We start from the raw sequence: 21,219 nt of genomic DNA on the forward strand, positions 1-21,219 counted from the left end.
GTATGCGTGTGTGTGTGTGTGTGTGTGTGTACCTGTGCTGGAAGGGGCCAGTTTGGGAGGGGTGGGCTCTGTGGGCGTGGTCTTGCTGGTGCTGGGGCTCAGCAGCTTGACATAATTGGCCGGAAACCAACCAATCTGCCGCTTTTTCCCCCGGGCCTGGACCAATCAGAACACAGCGTGATGTTAGTTATGAATCACAGTCAATTAGAGTCCACAGTTCCTCAAATGACATGATTAAAGTAACACTTTTCTAAAAGACAGCCACATAGTCATTTATACTCCAAGAAGTAAATATGCCATACAATGAAGGTATGTTGTTTGTTGGCAAAAAGGGCAAAATTAGAAAATGTGAAAATAATGTTCAAAAGCTACGACTACAGCCTAAATATTAAGCATGAGGAATATATAATAATGTTGAAAAAATATTGTTAAATATGCTGCTGCTGACACCATATTATCCAAATGAAACTACTATTTGAATTTTATAATTTAAATTCCTACAATTTAGTTTTTCAGACAAATTTTAAATTTTACAATGATTTTGTTACGCAAAAAATGTGCTACAAGTCAAAGGGGTTACATGTCCAGATGTATATATGTTGCAGTTGATGTTTAGCATAATTAAATGGGATTAGGCCATCGATTGCTGAGTGTTCAGTGACACAGAAAGCTAACAGGTTACTGGCCATATGGAGCTTAGGTAGATTAAGCTTTTATACACATCTTTTGTAAAGCTCCACATCTTTTTGTGTACCTGGAGCTCCCCCTCCCACCAGCCCCCAGGGTTTTTTTTCCTGATGAGGATGAGCTGTCCTGGAGCCAACGTCAGCTGCTCTGCTCCTGTAGCACTGTAGGGGGCGATCACCTGGGCGATCTCTGATGGACAGACAGAGAGAGACAGGGAGAGGAAGAGGTGGGTAGTTAGTCCTGTAGCACCTGTTTGTTAAGTCGGAAGGCAAGTTAGCCAAGTTCAGTTTCTCATCTTGTTAATCCTGAAACGTCAAATGATTTGATTTCACCAGGCACAAAATTCTGAAATCCAGGGATAGTTTGATGAGTTGGAAGGATTTATTTTAGAAGTTCGTATATTTTCATGTGACAAAATCAAGTTGGTATCATCAGCAAAAAGAACAGGGAGTACAGATGAGGTGCTAGCAGCTACAATGGAACCCTATTTTATGACTGGCATATGTCCCTTTTTGTTAGTTACTTGGTTACCATAGTAACCATCAGGTGCTGATGTACATTGTAACAAAGTAATTGACAGCTCACCTGGTTTCTTCCCCAGACTGCCTGTCTTCCCTGCTGGTCCCAAACACTAGAAACAGAGAGGGGAAACATGGTTAAAAAAACGACTAATACATAAATAACCAGAATAAGAATTTTGTAGACAATCTGCCAAGTTAGAACCAAAAGACATAACATGTTTCCCCAGCTAAACATTGCACGTGTATGTCTGATTATCTTCTATCTCAGCTGGCTTGGTCCAATGTTGGCTAACTGACTTTGAACCATTAGATCATTTAATTGAGACAAATGTAAAACCTAAAATAATATGACCTAATTTCAATCATTCCAAACAAAGTTAAAATTATTTGAAGTTTGATCCAGTTTGCATTTGTCGTTACAAAGCGCTCCCTCGCCTTCCTGCTACCATGTGTACTTCCATGATGACATAAGCCTACCTGAGTCTAACTCAAAGACACGCCCCCTTCCTGGCTCAAAGACACGCCCCCTTCCTGGCTCTCCGCAGGCAGTCTGCTGTCCTGCTGCACCTGCCCCTTGTCCTGTCACCTTCACTGCAGACCCCTGTCTTGTTCTCACCTCTGAGGCCGAGTCTCGTGGTTTGACGTAATTGGACGGGAAGACCCCAGTCTTGCCCGCGACCACGCCCGTCCACCAATCCCCTTCTTTCCTGGTCACCACGACAACATCTCCCTGCTGGAAACTCAGGTCCCCCTGTTCACTGCTCTCGTAGGTGTACATGGCCAAGTACTCTGTACAGACGCACGCAGACACACAGAGTTAAAATCAATTACCCACCTACAGGAAAAAACATGTATGGGTATGTGTGTGTGTGTGTGTGTGTTACCTTCTCCAGACTCAGAGGGTTTGGTTGGAGACGGGGAGGGACGTTTTACACTGGGTGGGCTGTCTGATGCTCCAGACTCACTAGGAGAGAGGAGACATAGCCTTTTTTAAAGGTTGAAATAAGCCTTTTTATAATTTTACAAAATCAAGCCAAACTATATTTTATTTTTTAATCACACAAAAAGTTTGGTTATCTAGTTGCCAAGTTGTCATAAAGAACACATGAAATCAATTACTATTTTACTACCTACTATGAAAATCATCCTTGTTATGACAAGACTTGTTTCAAAGACTATTTTTTTTCACTCCAAAATCAACTGACTGAGACGTTTATGCAGATTTAATTTTGACTGATTCTGCCAGCCTCAGCTCCTCAGACCGGGCGGCGTTCCAAAGCCTGACAGCCAGAATAACAACAACCCAGTCACCTTTGGTCTTTAGCCTAGATTTAGAAACGGCCAGGAGGGCCCGGGATGAGGATCTGTGGCTGCACTCTGGCTAATCAAGGATTAAATAATGTGAAATGTATCAAAAAGTGAGACCTAGCAAGCCTAAAGCCAAAAAGAGTAAAATCTAAAAGTCAGTTCTAAATCCTGCAGACAACCAGTGTAGAGAAGCTAAAGTAGGGGTAATATGGCCCTGTGGTGTGTTTTTAGATTTTTTTTAACTCAAGACTTTGTGACTGGTTTGTTGTTTAAGAAAGAGAAAGGGGAACTGTAGTAGTCAACTTGAGATAATAGCATATTTTTCATTGGTAAGTCCTGCCCCTGAAAAACTGAAATTTCTATATCCAGTATTGACTTGATTAATAAACTCTTGATCTGGCGTTTTAACCCACCTAGTGTTTTTGCTGCGTGCTGTGACCGCGACGGGGGGCGTCATGGTGGCGGAGATGAGCTTCACATAACTTTTAGGGAACCAGCCTCTCTGTCCCGTCTGCAGTTCACCTAACCACCACATGTCCTGCTGCTCCAACACGGTTATGATCTACAATAACAATAATAATACTCTTAGCTCAAGTCAATTAAAAAACTTTATTGTCCTGTAAGGAAAATGTGGTTTGCTGACAGGGTTTACAATAAAAACACACAACAGAATAAAAGAAAAGGAAAACAATTAAAAACACACAACAAATGCACACAATTAAACAACAAATTGCCACAACATATACTCTATGGACAAACATAAGCTGCCAACACCTGACACAGAGTCAATAACTCAATATAAGCTCTCTAATCACTGCAAAATACAAAGATAAGGAAAGTTAAAATCAAAATAGTAACAAGTTCCTTGATAGACAGATCTCTACCTCGTTTTTGTTGAAGTTGAGGTGGTTGTCCTTCTTGGCTCTCCAGGGATACAAGGCCTGAGCCTGAAGACCCTCCACCTTCTCTCCCTGACACACACACACACACACACACACACACACACACAGACAGACAGACAGACAGACAGACAGACAGAGAATTAGCCAATAATACAAGTGTTTTCTATGTAGACAATATGACCACATGCAGCCATTTCCTGGACATTTCTGTGTGTCCAACACAGTGAAAAATGTCATAAAAAATACAAATCGTGTTTTCATCTTTTGTGTCTTATGTTAGCACTCAAAATGGGTTGTTGTTGGGTCATTTCAGTCAGTGCTGAGAGTGCTGCTATGTTTGATGTGTTTTCCATGTAACAAGAGTACTGGTGTGTTTTAATGAACCTGGGACCCCAGCTGGGAAAATGAAGCTAGAGCAAAAGTTCAATCAGGAAGACTACCTTTCTTATGCACACTCTCTCTCTAGTTTTCAGAGACAAGAGTTTTCCCACGCTGTCAGCTCTCATTTCCTGCTTCTGCTATTTACATTTAACCAATCAGATCTCTCCACACATTCTGAGAACCAATCATCACTCTGCTGCCAGAGTTTAAAACTGTTCCTTGCTCGTCTGCGGAATAGTTTTTTCAAATTAGTCAATTAGAGTGTTATTATGGTGTCTGTGTTACCTGTCCCAGTACAGGAGAGGGAGAGGAGCCTGTCGTCATGGTGGCGGGCGTGAAGGCGGACCGTTGCCGTAGCTGCGCTGAGGGCACACTGAGCGAAGGGTTCTGATTAGTTGAAGAGGTCGGCCAGGCGTCCCATCCCTCACTGTCTGATTGGCTGGCTGTGGTGGAGGGCCAACTGGACGTATGTGCACACACACAGGCAGAAACACATACATGCATGACCTTATTTACTAATAGTGTTAAATATGTATGTGTACAAATGTGTCAACTTTGTAAAGGATAATCCAAGATAACTACTGGTCTAATAAAGATGTCTCCATCAAAAGTCATACAAAAGTCATTTTAAATCATGTCCCCAAAAAGTTTTAGTTGGGAGACAAACGTGGTTGAGGTAAGAAGCCAAGAAACCAAACTAGACAAGGAAGGAAACCTATCAAACTATCAGTGGAAAACATATCAACTCATGTATTGATTTACATTGAGGGTTGGGGGTGGCAGGTTTTTCTATTGCTTTGTCTTTAAATGCACCAGTGAATCCAGATGAAGTCTGGTTCAGTATGTTCAGTATCAGTGTGACTCACGTGGTGCTGAAGTCGGCCCAGTTACTGTTGCTTGAGGACGTGGAGGAGGCGTGGCCAGGCGCCGGGGGAGGCGTGGCTATCGGCTGCTGGGCTGGGGTGGGCGTGGCCGAGGCCGTGCCGCGCAGGCTGATCGGCGCCTCGCTGTCGGGGATCCGCTCCGCGTAATTGGCAGGAAACCAACCGGTCCGCCCCCTGAGCTCTCCTCCCAGCCAACCAGGCTCTCCTGTCTGGGACTCGTCCACCTATGAGGGCAGAGGGGCGGGATTAAGACACAGATTATGCACGCAAGCACAAACACAGACATCCACACAAATACACAGATTGTGTATGTATTAGGATTCCCTGGAGCTTCATGGTGGTGTAAACAAGGGGTGTAAACAACAGCAGCAACAACAACAACAACAACAACAACGACTGCTGGCTGTTCAGAGGATTACTCTAGGAAGCAGGATTACCAAATCAGTCAGATAATTGTAAAAAATGGAATGACATTTACTTGATGCCCTGACATTGGTAAAAGTGATATTGTGTACAGGTTCATATGGGTGTCTTGTTTCTTGTCATACTAACCTAGCTCTCATTATGAATGATTGAGAAGTTACTGTATAAGAATCTTTACAATTACCTGGCTAACTCAATAATCCTACTTCTTGAAATAATCTCCTGTCAGGGTGTCCCCATAACTGCCTGCACCACAAATACAAAAAAAAAATCCCTTCATCCTCACCTGGTTCTTAGCATCAAGCTGTTATCCTTTACATTTGTTCATTGCTAGGCTTCTTGTGAAATGTTGTCTTAGTCTACTGTTTATTTATTGTAGGTCATGCTGAATAAGTGTCAGCTGGTTGTCAAACTATGGGTTGCAACACATTGGTACCCGCCAAGTGGGGGACCAGGTGGGTTGCGGGATCAAATAATAAAATGTGTTGGGAAAAAAAATTGTGAAGATTGCATCAACCAGGCTACTACTTAATCTGAGTGAAGGTCGATTTGTGGACACACCAGACAGGTAATTAATACATTGTTTTTCACAAACAATTAAGCGTCATGAAGTAAAATTAATTCCAGACATATGGGTGTCATTTTGAGCAAGCACTTTGTGACAGTTTTCAAAATTATTGATGATGATTATTATCATCTTAACCTTCATTTCCCCAGAGACGTTTGACTGTGAAGTCCTGCTCTTTTTCAGTGATGTCTTGCTTCACACTCACAGTTAAACGCATTCACAATTTTCACATTAATTGCGTAAGCAAAATCTGATTGGACAGGCTTGGTCCGACCAAAAAAAAACAAAAAACATGCAACCACTGGCAAATGGACAATGGAGATGACATGAGATGAACCAATGGCAGCAAGAGATCAAATGAGTGGTGGCATGTGATTGGTGGAGGCACCACAGTGGGTGGTACTGGAACTTACCCACTCCCCCTTCACCTTCAGTTTGCACAGCAGAGGAGAGAGGAAACAGTTAATACACACACCGCACATTCATACACACACAGACAACACCGTACACACTCTAGAGAGAGGATACAGAGTTACAGACAGAAAAAATACACAAGTACACACACAAGAGACATTTATACAAATACACACACACACACACACACACACACACACACTATACATACAAAGGAGAAACAATAAAAATCTGCGCACACACACAAAATATGTATGTCCCTGTGTCTGTGTGTTTTGTTTTAGCTGTCAGTGGTTGTGGGTGAAGGCATGAGCATCTTCTAAACACATTTTACACAAACACAGCTGTTGTAACGGCCGTTGTAGCTAGATGTGAAATGGTGCCGACTACACAGAACGACTCAGGAGACTCTCACATGACCTCTGACAGCACCTTTATGTTCCGTGTCCCTGGAGATGTGGATATAATCAAAGGACACAAGTCTAATATATGGTTCTGGTATTTGTCTGCATTCCACGTACCATGACTATGTCTCCGGGGGCAATGCTGATCTCATCGTGGCTCCGGGCGTCGAAGGGATACAAAGCCCTGTAGTAGACCACCTTCACTGGCGGCTGCTGCTGGTCAAAGCTGCTGACTGACGCCTTCTGGTCAAACAGACTGGTAACCGGAGCCTTCTCCACTGGTCCTGATCAGAGAAACATTAGAAACACAAGAACTCAACCCACCTTCACTGTTTTCTGTAAAAACTACAGAGGCCTGCTGGTCAAACAGACTTTGGTTTTGTGTCCTGGCTCGTTTTCTACTTTTACATCATGCTTTTTAATGGAAAGGGCACACTGTTGCATATTCCTCTGTCAGTGCTGAGAGCTTAGCATGTTTTTAGCCAAAGTTAAGTATTTTTCAACTTTAAGCAAAAGGCTGCTGCATTTTTAATAGTTGTGTTGCAACAACAAAAGCCATGAACAGCACTTTCCAAGTATCTGTTTAGTGCTGCTAGCTAAATAAAACTGCTCAGTAGACACAGCAGCTGACAGCTTTATCCATAAATGTTTGGAGGCCTAAATCAAGGGTCTTGAATTCCTGGAGCACTGTGGTAAAAGGGGCAGAAGCTGCAAAGTGCCAGATTTGGCCTACTTTGGAAAAGGGGTGATTGATGGCATAGGTTACCATCACACACTAGGGCCTAACTAGGGCTGGACGATAAGGATTTTTTAGATATATATCACGGTATGGCTCACATGCAAAATCACATGTTAAATAATCTAATTAATGTCCATCCCATTGAACTGAATGGTAATGTTAGGTGTGATGTCAAACAAAATTGATTTTTTTAAATAATATTCCTAAAATACGTCATTTTGTCAGAGTTTTTAAATAAAATGTGCTTGTTATCATCAATTTTGACAGCAGAAGTGTTCCACTGAAAAACGATAAACGATAATATTGAATTATTGCCCAGCCCTAGGCCAAACTAATCCAGGATTTTAGGGTCTTATTCTCTCTCACTCGCTCTCTCTTTCACTCACACACACACACACACACACACACTCATACAGCTGTAACACACCTGCTGTAGCCCAGGGATCGGGCTGCTGACTGAACAGTTTGTTCAGTTTCTCCTGCATGTCCTTCTTGCCTCGCCCCTCTTCCTCGTTCTCCTCTCCTCCTGCTCCCGCTCTCTTCCGGCCCTCTTCCTCCTCCTCCATCCCTCTCCTCTTCCTCTCCTCCTCCTCCTGAGTCACTCTGTTGAGCCAGGCCTGGGGGGCGGAGCTGGAGACAGGACTAGGAGGTTTGGGGGCGGAGCTTCCACCTTCATCTCTCCAGGCCACGCTCTCCTCCGATGACAACCTGAAATGCGTAGAAAACGATTAATCACACAGACCGCTTGTCTTTTCATACTGTACGCATGCACATACCACATACTCACTCACTCTCTCAATTTGTCTTTCGTCATTCGTAATTCATTTGATTCCCTTTCATGCCAAATGAAGAAAAAAAAAATACTATAAATACTATAATTTGATTGAACATCGTTATGTTGTCTTCCATCAACTGCCTTGAAAAGTAAATGAATAAAACAAAACTTGTATGTCAACAAATTAATGCAATATTAAGGGGAAAAGTTTTCTGCACCCCTACCCATAGGCACACACACTCCCTGTTCCTTACCTGCTTTCCTGCAGTTCAGCAGACCTTCTCTCGCTCGGTGTGTGTATGTGAGAGAGTGTGTGTGTCAGTTTGTGTGTGTCTCCCTCCAGATCCTTCTGTTTCTGTCTCTGCTGCCGGCTGTGGATTTCCCTCAGCTCCTGCAAGGCATCATCGGATACAGGAAGGAACAGCGGTGAGGAGGAAGCGGGATCAGAGGGCTGGTTGCTACGGGTTACCATCGACAACAACAAGAGCAGCAGCAGCAGCAGTAAGTATTAGTCAGGTAATCAAGCCAAGCTCCGCCCCTTAAACTGTGTCACTGTCATCTGCCCTGATGAAATTTAGACCCAAGAAGTGGCTTTGAAAGCTCCCCGCCAGTGACCTCAACCAACTACTGGAATATTTTTCAATCTGTTTGCCAAACAGGAGTCACAGCTGATTCCCGCCAGAGGACCATGCTGCCTAAAGTCCTCCAGACCCGTCCCAAAGCGCATTGCATGGCATCAAAACAGCAAGGGGAATCGGCAGCAAGCTAGCTAGGAAGTGTCCCATCTGGTCCTGCTTGAGTCGAGAAGCCAGGTTCACATTTCCTCGTTCATTTGTGTGATTTCCACTCCAGTCACTGGCTCTGTGAGAAGGATTTGAATTAGTATGTGCTGCTTGAATCCAGTATTTTCTGGTGCTAGCAAGCTTTCTATCTCTAACAAGCTAGCCAACTAATCAGCAACACTAACAGCAAAATGGTCGTCACACACTAACTACATCAAACAGGTAAGCAGATACCTTTTATTCGTCTCGCCAACTTTAACAAGCACAAGTGAACCTCATGTTGGCTAGGATAGGATTTTGAATAGGATTGGTGGAGACAATCATACATCAGTTTTTGCAGATGGTTTATTGTGTCAGCTAATGGATTTGACTGGAGGGGGGCTTCAACACTACTGGAGGCTGGTACTGACCCAGGCCACAACACTGGGCTCTGGTCCCAGCGGCGGGGCGGAGCTTACAGGGAGCACGGTGTGTTTGGAGGGAGGGGTTAGAAGAAGGAAGGGGGGTGGACGGGGTGGGACAGTTCTGTGTAGTCATGACAACCAGCTGTGCCGTTAGAACACACCTTGTTACTATCACAATACACTGCAGCCGTTGTGTTTCAGCCAAACAACCAATGTGAGGAGACCTTCAGAGACAAACAAACCAATCACAGAGATGGACTGTCGGAGGATTAAAACTACAACTGGAGAGAGAGAACTACAAATCCCATCACCTGAAACAGGAAGTGCCGGGCATACATATGGCCACACGGGATAAAATGGCATGCCAAGCATCCAACCCCTGCACGCACATGGGCACACATACACAAACACACAGAAACACGCACATACACACACACGCACGCACTAGTATTCACCCAAATAAAGTAAAGCTTACCATACTAAGTTTCTAGCTGAATTGTGCTAGTTTACCTTCTACTAGCTTCTCCGATTTGTCTGGCTGAAACATACTCTGCTAGCACACAGGCAGTAGCATTACAGCTAGCCTAGCATGGTGACAGCATGAAGTTAACTAGTCTAGTATACCTGCTAAGCTAGTATGACTGCTAGCATGACTGCTAGCATGACTGCTAGCTTAGCAATGCTGACCACATACAGTGTGCTAGCATGACTGGCCTAGCGGCTAGTTTAGCAACACTGGTCATTGTATGGGAGCATAGTTAGCCAAGTAGCTAAAGTAGTGAACTAACACCAGCTTGGCAGAGAGAAAGATGATGGGATGGAGAGGGTTGGTGAGGAAGAGAAAAAGAGAGGAGAAAGGGAGGAAAGGGCAGAAGGACAAGGGGTGGAGGGCAAAAGAGAGGTAGAGGAGTCAAAGAGAGAAAGAAAAACAAGAGGAAAGAGACAGAAAAAGGAAAGATTAAGGATGGGAATGCGAAGAGACAAAAGGGAGAGAATGTGAGAAAGATGGAGGAAGAGGAAGGAGCGGCTGGAGAGACGGGAATGAAAGAAGGAGAGAAAAAGAAAGAGAAGGAGAGAGACAGAGGTGGAGAGGGAGTGAGAGAGGCAGAGAGAGAGGAAGGGGTGGTTGGGTGGTGTGGTGTGTGAACCTGTATAACGTAGTCTAGCCGTGTCAGACACACCCTGACGGCTGACACACACTCCTGTAGCTGTGTCTGCACCTGGCAGTGGAACACACACACATACACAGATGTTCAGTCACTCCACACAGACACAGTTAATGTTTTAGTCGATATTTTCACACATGGTCCATTTCAACTATTCAAGTGAACTCATTAGTCAGTATTCTTCTCGCATATCTTCCAAATAACTGGAATGAATCTGAGACTTTCGTTTGGTAAATATCTTTTGGTAAAAATCTTGTATAAAATATAAATTGAGTGCACAATAATGCCTTGATTCAATAGGAGAACCCCTTGTAACTCACTGTGCTGGAGATGCATAATGTGCTGCCATGGCTGTCAGATTGGCTAAGGTTAAACAAAAAGCTCAAGTTGGGAACAGTCCATGAAGCGTATTATTCAGCCAATCTGATTCAGCCTACAGCAAGGCCTGTCTGAACTGGTCTTATGATGTTAGTATTAAATCTGTTTCCACATCATGATCATGCAGAAATTGCTGTATCAGCGATAAAAGGGCTGACGAGTAAAAAAAAAAAGATTTATCAACACAAAGAAGTCGGAGTTTGGTTGGCTTATAAAGGGCTATGTGTGCAAACAGCAATAAACACTGCATGTGGAATTAGTGTGTGATTTTCTTTGTTTCTTTGTTCTTTGTTTGTGTCTAGATATGCCTGATTCCTTAAATTATAGTTTGGGACTTGCCTGTGCAACAACTGCCACTGAAAACTGCAGTGGCCAAATTGTCCATGTACATTTCTGTGTAAAGCTCCTCAACTTCCAGCCTCACCCTGATTGGTTCATGGTTTAGCTGGAGAGATTTCTGGTTTCTCCTCCTTTGGCTGCAGAGTAATTATAATTAGCTGCTTTGCACCTCTGCTGGCAAAGTAATATGGACAGGCTAGCTGATAATGACTACTGAAGAATTATCTTTGAAGGTCCAAATAGTTCTCTCTCTCCTTTTCCATTTTTTAGCATTGTTCTGTTTTCTCTTGCACTTGTTTATTCCTAGGCTACTGCTGATTGTGAGATTCACAAATGCCGACTCCCTCGACAGTTGCACTTAGTTCTAAGTTGCTCTGGGTGAGTTTGCACTGCACATGGCCTATTGCCCACATCCTTGACAGAGGTGTGTTTAGTGCCTCCGATCTGTGAGACAAAACAAACAGCACACCAGGGTCAGTGTGTGTGAGTGTGTGTGAGTGAAGGTCTTCAGTAGTCAAGCCACTCTGAGTTACAAGTCAAGCTTCAACTGGCTGCAACACATCTATCTGCCTGGCAGGGGCAGCACAGAGCAGGAGGCATGACAGACAGGACTGTTTTGGACAAACCTAGGTTGAACTTTTTCAAAAGCCTGGTTTAGGACCTGAATGTGGGTAGTGTAAAAATCATAACAGTTCTCCAAAGTTTGCTGAGGAAATTGCAATGTAAAGCTAATGGTTGTTATGATGCCAAAGCCTTCCAAAGTCCATGCTATGTAAAGTAGGCTGAATAAAATACTGGAGGCTAGCAGTTTAGTAGCCTAACAACAGGGTGTATTTAAATGTATATATTATTTATACATTACTTAATTACCCTTTCTCTAGTAGCCTGCAAAATCAAACAGTGCAGGTCTGAAGAAATTTTGAGAACTACTCTATGCCAGCTGCAGTACCACCCCAGGCCAGCAGTGGCAGTGTGCTCTACCTGTCTCCCTCTATGTTCGTCCTGAAGCTGGCGTCGCAGGGCTTCTATCCTGGCACAGTGGCTGGCATAGAACTCACACAGACACTGGCATGGGCAAGGGGGCAAACGGCAAGGGTAAGAGGTAAATAAAGGGGTAGAGAATATAGACGGGAAGGATTATTAATAGAATAAATAAAAGAATGTAAGAGGGAGGAAATGAAGGTCAGGTATTAGAGGGAGGAGAAGAACAAATGACACAGGAGCCAGTAGAAAGATGAGTGGAGGAAAAAAAAAAGCAGATAAGAAGCAAGGGAAGAGGAAGTTTCAAGTGGGCAGGGAGGAGAGAGGAGGCAGGCAGTGTGACAGGAGGGGGTTTTGGGGGAGAGGAAGGGGTTTGGAGGGGGAGGGTGGAGGGTGGAGGGCGGAGGGCAGTATAGTCAAACATCGTTCACATCTCAGCGGTCTATGCCTCTGTTTTACAAAGGCTGGTTCAGAGGCCAAAAGTAAGCCATGGAGAGATGAGATTATTCTGGGGAAACTGGTATCCAAGCCTGTTGGTTATGTTTGGTGTTCCCCAATCATTGTAATGTTGCCTAGACTGAATGAAACTGAAAAACAATTTTATTAGATTAGCCAACAGAAAATCAATTTCTATTGGTCAGCATTTTCTCTCCTTTCCTCCTCTCTTCCCTCCTGTCCTCTCCTCCCCTCTTTGTCAGAACAGACCAGAGGAGAAAACCCTCTCTTCTGGTGGAAGAAATGAGGAGAAAAGATGAGAAGAGGAGGAGAGAAGGGGGTCTAGGAGGCATAAACAGACTGCTGAGATCCAACCCTAGAGAGGAAAGAGCAGAGTATCCCTCCATCCTCCCCTCCCTCCCCTCCCCTCTCCTCCCTCCTCCCCTCTCAGTAGAGTATTGTTGGTGAAAGCTAGATGAACCTGCTGTCAGAGAAACCACACAATGTTCCTATACAAATGTTCCTAGCTCTCTCCAAAAACAAAGCCATCAACATTAATACACAAAAATAACACACTGACACAAATATAAAGCAGATAATCAGATATAAATATAAATACAACACATTTAAAAAAACGTAAACATAGTCACAGAGAGTTATATTGGTTTGAGGATGGGGGATCTAGGGGTGTACAAGAGTTAAAGCTACAGTCACAACAGAAGCTAACAAAAAAACTAATTTACTGTTAATGGACAGCGTTTCACCAGTTAGCAAAGCAGTTATTTGGTTAGCAAGCTAGTTAATTAGTTAGCAAGCTAGTTAGTTAAATGCACAGTTTGCAGCGTAGCAACGTAATAGAAATTAACAAAAAACTACTGCTTAGAACAAGGAGAACAGTTAGTGATCTAGGTAGCTAACTAAGTAGCAAGTCAGTTAATTAACTGGCATAGGTCAATAGTTCATGTTGGTTAGGTACTAACCACATAATCTTGGCGATTGTTGTATGCTAGTCAAACAAATGTTATGTGATGTCAGAAATTGTCAGGTGGGCATTGTGCACAATATGGCCATGGCCTTTTCCTAAACATAAAAAAAATTCTGCCACACCAAATTTGCACGACACCACATGCATGTATGTATACAAAACCTTGTATCATTTTGGACTAAATGTTAATCACTTGGCAAATATATCTTATTTTATTCTTGTACTGGCATTTTCACTGGTATAACACTTCTTAAGAGTAACAATAATAACTAGTTATTTACCTTTAGCTCCATCTCTGGTAGCTAAATCTGATCTTTCCACAGCATCTAGCCGTTCTCTGCCAAGTTAGTTAGCTACTAGTTATGTAGTTGGTTAACTAGCTGTTTACCTTTAGCTGAGTGTTGAAAGCATCTATCTCTAGTAGTTTGGACCTGGTCTCTCTCTCCACAGCGTCTAGCTGCTCCCTGAGCTGCTGTCTGCTGGTCTCCTTCTGCTCCACAGCCTTCTGCAGGGAGGAGAGACTGTCCCCTACACACACACACACACACACAAAACCAGGTTAGGTCAACTGGTCACAGACAACTTCATGTCGAATATCTTAATGAGTCGGTGGAAGAGGTTGCTAAGATACCTAGTGGTATCCAGGAAGTTAGTAAACCATTACTTTCTTTCTCCAGGGTTTTATTCTTAAATATGCACAAAGCGTTTGATGACAACTTTTCAGATAGTAGGTATGCATTGTTAAATAAATATTGTATGAAATCCATTATACCCGAGAGCAATGGTTCTCAACCTTTTTGGCTTGTGACTCCTTAAAACGAAGCAATGCCTACTCAAAAAAACACTCTCTTACATCACGGCAATAATAAGTATATGTATATACTGTATGTGTGTGTTTAGTGTCTTTAATACTCACGATGTAAGCTGTTCTGTTGAACCTGTTTCAGCTGGTCGTTGAGACACTGTTTATCAGGAATTAGCCTGCCCAGCCACTGCTGGGAGTCCTGGAAACAACAACAACCACATCAACAATAACACTAAACAGAGATAATTACAGGTCCGATTTCTGTCTCTCCTTTTTAAAATACATATTTCTAATTGTGATCTGTTAAGTTCTATTCCAAATGTATTTTTCTAAAGGAATGTGTGTTTAGTGTGCAAGTACAGGTCGTTACAGTAATTGTTCACGTAGTTGATGCTTGACAGAGTAATCAGGGTGATGCCTGCCTCTCTTGCCTGGACAGCAGTATGTGTTTGTTTTGCATACCTGTAGCTGTTGCTGCAGCAGGGTAATTTCAGCGATGCGGGTCTCTCTGGTCTGATTGGTCTGCTCCACCTCTCTCCGCTGAGCCGACAGACGAAACCGAACATCCTGGAGTTTACCCTCCAACTGGGACTTCTTGTCATTCTACAGAAAGGGAGTGAGGGATGGAGAAAGGTAGACGAGAAGAGATCAATACATTCGATCGATGAAACCGAATGTCTTGGAATTTACCCCGCCACCTTTTGCTCTGCATGGCTATATACAGCGTTCCTACACAGGTTCAATTTCTAAATTCTATACTTTTTCTAGACTCGAATTTCACCGAAAGTCATCTTGCCATACAACAATGCCATATCACACTATACACTATACATACTCTTCATAAAAACAATTCAGGATTTTCCAGACATCTGTATTATATAACTGTAATCTGTCATATATTATCCAATATTCCATAGCATCATGACTACAAACTGTGCATACATGTTAGTTGACATACAGGTACATTTTCAGGTCGGCATGTAGTTCTAGAAATCTCAACTGCAAACAGTTCAAACTCCAGGGTCTTCTTGTTGGCTTTGAGCAGCACTACACTCTCCTGTCTAATGCATGTTTATTGTCTCTGTATGGTTTTGTGCGTTTATGTGTGTGTGTGTGTGTGTGTGTGTGTGTGTGTGTGTGTCTGTGTGTCTGTGTGTGTACATGTGTTTGTTTGATTACCAGAGCTTCCAGTTCAAACTCCAGGGTCTTCTTCCTGGCTTTGAGCAGCACTATACTCTCCTGTTCTCTGTTTCTCTGAGTCAGCAGCTCCTGGCGACGCTGACGTTCCCACTCCAACTGACGCTGCCGCTCCAACTCCCGCTTAGCAGCCTGGACACACACACACACATTACACAAATCCACCAAAATACCATGTTTTTTTCCCCCATAATACATTATTGTTACACATGAGAGAGCATCTGATTCTGGAGGGTTAATTAAGCTCTTTAAGATAAGGTTTGAAATTTAAAGAAGGTGGTGGAAAGTAGTGGGTAGCTTCTCTGGTCTGCAGAAGATGTAATTACAGGACTGCAGCAGTTAACAAACTTCAAATCAATAAATTTTGAAACAAAAGGCAGATACTTGATATTCAGTTTTTCCTTCCTCTGTGCGTCTCTCCTCCATACCTCTCTCCTCTCGATCTCTTTGCGTCTCTCCTCTTCTCGCTGCCTCTCCAACTCTCTCTGTTTCTCCAGTTGTTTTTCTAGTTCGTGTTGTCGTCTCCTCTCCTGCTCCAGACGCTCGCGCTCCTGAAACAAATAAACATACAAAAATGAATAAACAAAACAAACAAATTAGTTATCCTGTTATGGGTCATACCCATATATTTTTGTTTCTTATTAGCTTACAACACTTGTAATAAACGTAATAACTTGGTACTGAAACATTCCAAAGACCTGGGAGATTGTGGCTGTTACAGAGACAGCATTGTGGCTATTACACACTTAGACCTTTTATGACCTTTTAAATAATGAATGCACCTAGTGTGAAAATAAGAAATGAATATCAGCGCTTGGTTCTTGGTCCTTACCATTACTAATGCAGCAAGTCTCTCCTGCTCTGTCCTCTAGGTGTGTATATCGGGCTATAATGCATTTTGTATGTCTCTGCTATGTGTTTGCTATCATTTTACAAGGAGTCTACCTTTCTCTCCTGTTCCTCTCTCTCCAGTGCCGCCAGCCTCTCCTGTTCTTTTCTCTGCTGCTCCAGCAGGGCCTGACGTCTCTTCTCCAACTCCAGGTTCCCTCGCTCAAAGTTCTCCCTCTTCTTATCCTCAAAGGTCACTGTGGAGCGAGGAAGGGAAGGAGGGAGGGTGAGAGGGAAGGAACAAAGTCAGAGAAGAGACAAGAGTTTAATTAACAAAGAACTTACATGGCTACGACTTCATAATAATAATATAATGTGAGTATATATTATGACTTGAGGAAAAATGTCAGAGGCCAATCGGGTATAATAGCAGACTGGACCAAGAAAAAGATTGGCAACAATTATGACCATGTGTGCTGACCCAGAGTTTGAGAGTTTGGTCAGACTGTAAAATGGGGCACCATGTTTCTGCCCTTGCCTCTTCCTCCTTTTTTTTTTTTTTTTTTTTACATGAAATTGAATGAGGAGCAGCTGCATAACAGATGGAAGGCGGACACTTTGGAAAGCTGCTCCGCCTGGCATCTTTTTAGGGAGAGCAGGATTGCTTTCTGTTCAATAGTTCAACTTTTTAGAGGAGACCACATGAAGCGGACCGCCTTTTTGTGAGCTGATTAATCACAAGGAAGAAGCAGTGTTCAAGGTACGCAGGCAGCTGACGACAACAACGACCAGAATGAAAAAGAAGAAAGTATTGGTGTTTCAGGAGATTCTGTTAAGTGTTTCATTATACTGTTCACTGTTGTGGAAAAAAAGTCCACCTTGCCAACACAAAATGCTGTTGAGGCAGCACTTTTGAGTGCACCCTTACTTATCGATGATCACAGAGTAAAAAGTGAAAAGTGTAATGCCTGAACTCAATTAATGGCTCAGGGCGGGTCTAGTCATGGTCAATAACATGATGTGTCTTATGCCAGCTGGGCCAATCACCTGGTAGTTTCTTTTCCTGGCTAGTGTCCGCCTCCTCCTCTGCCTCCTCCGGGAGACTCTTCTGGTCCGACTGAACACTGTCACTACGCACACGCCTAAAACACACACACACACACACACACACAGATTAATAACAATACAAACTATCGATACACACTCCTCTGGTCCAACTCATTACACACACTTTAAACACACTCACCGACACTGTCGCTCTCACACTCACACACACACACACACACAAGTATACACAGACACAGAGTCTATAATGTCTTAGCAGTTCACAATAAAGTAAAAACTGACATGGTAAATGTCAGTTCTCCCCTAATGTCAATTCAAACTCTTCAAACTGATTAGTCACTAGGGGTCAGTCAATTACAGATTGGCAGGGGGAGTAGTGCGTGTGTGTGTGTGTGTGTGTGTGTGTGTATGTGTGTATGTATTCATGAATGTAAAACAAAAACAATAAACCAAAAGACAGAAATACAGACTGACTGACAGAAAGATGTTAAGATTAATGTGTGCAGATAACCCGGACATAACAATGTATATATCTTACATATGGCATGCTGGTCTGTCTGCCAGTCAGTCAGTTAATGAAAGGTACAAGTGACAGTGACAGTAGTGTAGTGGTGAGGCAAAGAGGGGGGTGTTTCTGGGACACTGAAATACACTGTTGAGCCTTCTTGAGGTGTTGTGGGCATAATTCAACGAAACATCGGTGAAGGAAGCTGCCCACTTGTTAACCACAATGATTTGCCTACACTCACTCACCCTGAAACTAGAGTAGGTAACTGGTGAATGTTGCTGCCTGTCTTATGGTGCTGTATATTTATTACTGTACAGCCTGATGGTTTCTATGGTACTCATTTGCATGATAGTATATCATTCTGTTTGAACTTTGAACTGGGACTCTATATGAATGCTCACCTTGGATTATAGCACAAGGGATAATAACATCATATCATTTGTATTGATAAATGCTTTATTTATTTACCTAAATGTAGGTGGGAGGTAATCTGGTGGTAACACAGGCGGCAGCGGCAGACCAGACATAGCCATATCTATGAGGTGCATGGCCAGGATAAACTCCTCAGCTGTTAGCTTTCCATCCTGATCAATGTCTGATAGACTCCTAGAGGAGAAAGAGAGGAAACAGGAGATTCTTGTTGAAGAGTAAAACCACCCTGAAACATATCTACATTATCATAGAGACACATCTGATCACAGAGAGCTCGTTAAACATTTGAACAGCGACATATTGTTGTTTTTGCTCCACACATTCCCTTTTTTTCCTAAATCACTTTGGAAATGCATTAATATTGACACCATTACTTTAAGCATGCATTTTTGTTAAAATAGATGCATTTTGTTGTAAATTCAACAAAAATTAGCTGTCCCACCTTAATGCAGCATGTCAACACGATAACGGTTAGCATGACCCCTAACCAGAGCTACAGACCAGTAAAGTCCTGGCACAATATTTACAGAAACATTGGGTCTGTAAATAGTGACACTAGGTTTGTGTAAATTGTATTCGTTTTTTTTATTTGTATTGTATATTTGTATCGTCTTTTCTGACAACTGACGATGACAATCCCATTTAAAAGTTAACCATAAGGCTTTGTTATTGCCTTGAATGTGAAACAACACCACGCCTATGTGGTTAAAGGCAGATTCTCAGTTCCTCAATTTTTTAATTATGAGTTTATGCATTCATAAGATCTAAATCTGGTGTCTTTCTTCTCAGTGTTGTCTTGCTTGTAGTTGGTTGCACTTCATAAAATGGATTACTCCCAGTTTCCAGAGGATGCTTCATGCTGGTTGCCAAGATATTACAACAAAACAGCCACAATGAATGAAATTTAGCGCTGTGTATGTGGGACTAATATGTATTTAATAGGAAGAACTGACCGTGCGTACACAGGATGCATCTGAAGATGACAGCTTGCTCTCAGTGTGCCACCCTGTTTTAATAAAGACTGAATGATTGAATTTCAAGGGACGTTTCATTTTACTGACCATATAGAAGCCAGCTGGCTCTGAGGAAGACTGGACTGCATCAGGATAGTGCGAGCCTGGGGACCTGGAAAACACACACACACACACACACACACACACACACACACACAGAAGCGCATACAAATAGACACACAGAACAGAGACACACAAAGAGACAAGCCCACAAACACATTAAAAATGCTGCAGGAAAAATATAACATATATTATTACGAATTATGATATGTTAGTGCGTGTGTGTGTGTGTGTGTGTGTGTGTACCAGTGAGGTGTCCACTCATCATCTTGTCGTGGGAGTTGAAAAGCTGTCTGTACTTGAGCCTGGAGGACTGAGGAACCGCCCAATCAGTGTGAGCCGGAGGGGTCTGGGCACTGGAGGGGGGGTAACAGAGAAAGAGCAACAGAGGAAAATGATGTGACTTAATGCAAATAGAGGCCAAGGAACATTTGAAAAAGCTGAAGATATCGAGTGAAAACTTTCCTATTATGGTGTGTTGTTATTAGCCAAAATAACGCAGAATATTTGACCTACCTAGCAGCGTCAAAGGACGGCCCCTTCTGCAGCTTGGTACTGGACCGACTGAACGAAGACGACTTGTTGATAGATGAGGCTATGAGAGACAGCAGAGGGGGGTAAGCTTTAGACCCAGGCTGCGGGAGGTGAGTCAGCTAACCTCAGTGGTTTGTATACAGCTTTTTTAGTGGTGTGACCTTAGGTTCAATCACTCCATAATAAATTCAGACAGTCAAAGCTCCCTTGACCAGTAATAGTACAGCTAAACCACTGTGGTTTAGCGGTTTTTCTCAAATCGCTAGCCCTGACTAAACCAAACGTCATCCCATATTACATGTGTCCCAAACCGATGGGGTTGTAATCAGTCGGTTCTGTTGATTAGATACTTAGTGACACATGCTGAGGAGTACTGTGGTGCAGAGACCTTAACTTCTTGACTGGATTTAATGATTTTGGTTAGTATTTAATATGTGCTGATAGCAGCTGGGCCAACATGCCTGTCAACTAGGCCACAACAATTATCATATACTAAAAGACAGTGGGTGTACAACTCCATAAAACGTGTAGTCGTATGTGTATCGGGACTGAACAACAGTATTTTTCCTCGCACTTTTCCAGATGTTTTGTCTCATTCCAAAACATTTCAAGGCCCAGATATTATCCAATTATCCATAAATTCATTTTCCAAGCATTTCCAGACCTGCATGACTCATAATGACTTGAACCAGCCACAAAGCAGTGAGCTGCTACTTAGAGGAATATGGCTTTTACACAGACATTAAAACATCACTTCAAGTGAATGTAAAAGGCACACTTTCACTTTAAATGTGAAATGTGTGTATTATGTGTAAATATGAGCTTAGCACCGAGACATTTGGCCCACAAATGTTACAGACACAACACAAACATCTCAGCACACTGCCTCCCCTGGTGTTGGCATGTTGGCTGTTACCTGGGTGGGAGAAGCCTGTGATTGGCTGGATCATGCCTGTGGGAGGAGCTCCGTTGGCGATGGGCGGGGGGAGAGGCGGTGGGGCAGAGGAGACGAGCGGGGGAGAAACCCCGACCGGGAGAGGGGGCAGGGGGAGGGGGGGCACGCCCGGCAGAGCAGTTGCTATGGGAGGCATGGGGGGCATGCCTGCAGAAAACAGAATGACAGGAGGTTATCAATAAAATATTCTCTTTTGATAGGCAGTATCTGTAAGAAGAGAGAGAGGAAAGAGGAGAGAGAGCGATTACTGATTTTTCTTTATCACTGACTTTCACATTATCCATTTACATGGGTAAAAATGAGGTGTGGGAGCCATTGGTGCATGCCTGAAGGAGAGCTGGACATC

At 43.0% G+C, this 21,219-nt stretch overlaps 2 protein-coding genes across 3 annotated transcripts in view; one reads left to right on the forward strand and one right to left on the reverse strand.

The window, feature by feature from the left end:
- The window catches only part of itsn1 (intersectin 1 (SH3 domain protein)), a 35,610-nt gene extending 14,729 nt beyond the window's left edge, over positions 1 to 20,881 (reverse strand). For both annotated transcript variants that reach the window (XR_013507220.1, XM_078288783.1), the window contains exons 1-24: positions 20,835 to 20,881; positions 19,901 to 19,979; positions 19,631 to 19,740; positions 19,373 to 19,436; positions 18,348 to 18,485; positions 17,354 to 17,448; positions 16,424 to 16,563; positions 15,907 to 16,029; positions 15,461 to 15,610; positions 14,744 to 14,884; positions 14,393 to 14,480; positions 13,865 to 14,004; positions 8,261 to 8,397; positions 7,659 to 7,939; positions 6,610 to 6,776; positions 4,666 to 4,907; positions 4,085 to 4,259; positions 3,401 to 3,487; positions 2,930 to 3,078; positions 2,093 to 2,172; positions 1,825 to 1,997; positions 1,273 to 1,318; positions 755 to 876; positions 33 to 156 (exon numbers count right to left, since the gene is read on the reverse strand). Coding sequence is in view for 1 of the 2 variants with exons in the window: in XM_078288783.1 (XP_078144909.1) it covers positions 33 to 156; positions 755 to 876; positions 1,273 to 1,318; positions 1,825 to 1,997; positions 2,093 to 2,172; positions 2,930 to 3,078; positions 3,401 to 3,487; positions 4,085 to 4,259; positions 4,666 to 4,907; positions 6,610 to 6,776; positions 7,659 to 7,939; positions 8,261 to 8,397; positions 13,865 to 14,004; positions 14,393 to 14,480; positions 14,744 to 14,884; positions 15,461 to 15,610; positions 15,907 to 16,029; positions 16,424 to 16,563; positions 17,354 to 17,448; positions 18,348 to 18,485; positions 19,373 to 19,436; positions 19,631 to 19,740; positions 19,901 to 19,979; positions 20,835 to 20,868 (3,085 nt within the window). In the remaining variant the exon portion in view is untranslated. The remainder of the gene's footprint in view (positions 1 to 32; positions 157 to 754; positions 877 to 1,272; positions 1,319 to 1,824; positions 1,998 to 2,092; positions 2,173 to 2,929; positions 3,079 to 3,400; positions 3,488 to 4,084; positions 4,260 to 4,665; positions 4,908 to 6,609; positions 6,777 to 7,658; positions 7,940 to 8,260; positions 8,398 to 13,864; positions 14,005 to 14,392; positions 14,481 to 14,743; positions 14,885 to 15,460; positions 15,611 to 15,906; positions 16,030 to 16,423; positions 16,564 to 17,353; positions 17,449 to 18,347; positions 18,486 to 19,372; positions 19,437 to 19,630; positions 19,741 to 19,900; positions 19,980 to 20,834) is intronic.
- cbr1 (carbonyl reductase 1) overlaps positions 15,475 to 21,219 on the forward strand; it is a 43,941-nt gene continuing 38,196 nt past the window's right edge. Inside the window, exon 1 of the mRNA XM_071926159.2 lies at positions 15,475 to 15,478. The gene's annotated coding sequence lies outside the window, so the exon portion shown is untranslated. The remainder of the gene's footprint in view (positions 15,479 to 21,219) is intronic.

This window comes from Centroberyx gerrardi, chromosome 15 (assembly GCF_048128805.1).
Source record: "Centroberyx gerrardi isolate f3 chromosome 15, fCenGer3.hap1.cur.20231027, whole genome shotgun sequence".
Classification (NCBI taxonomy): domain Eukaryota; kingdom Metazoa; phylum Chordata; class Actinopteri; order Beryciformes; family Berycidae; genus Centroberyx; species Centroberyx gerrardi.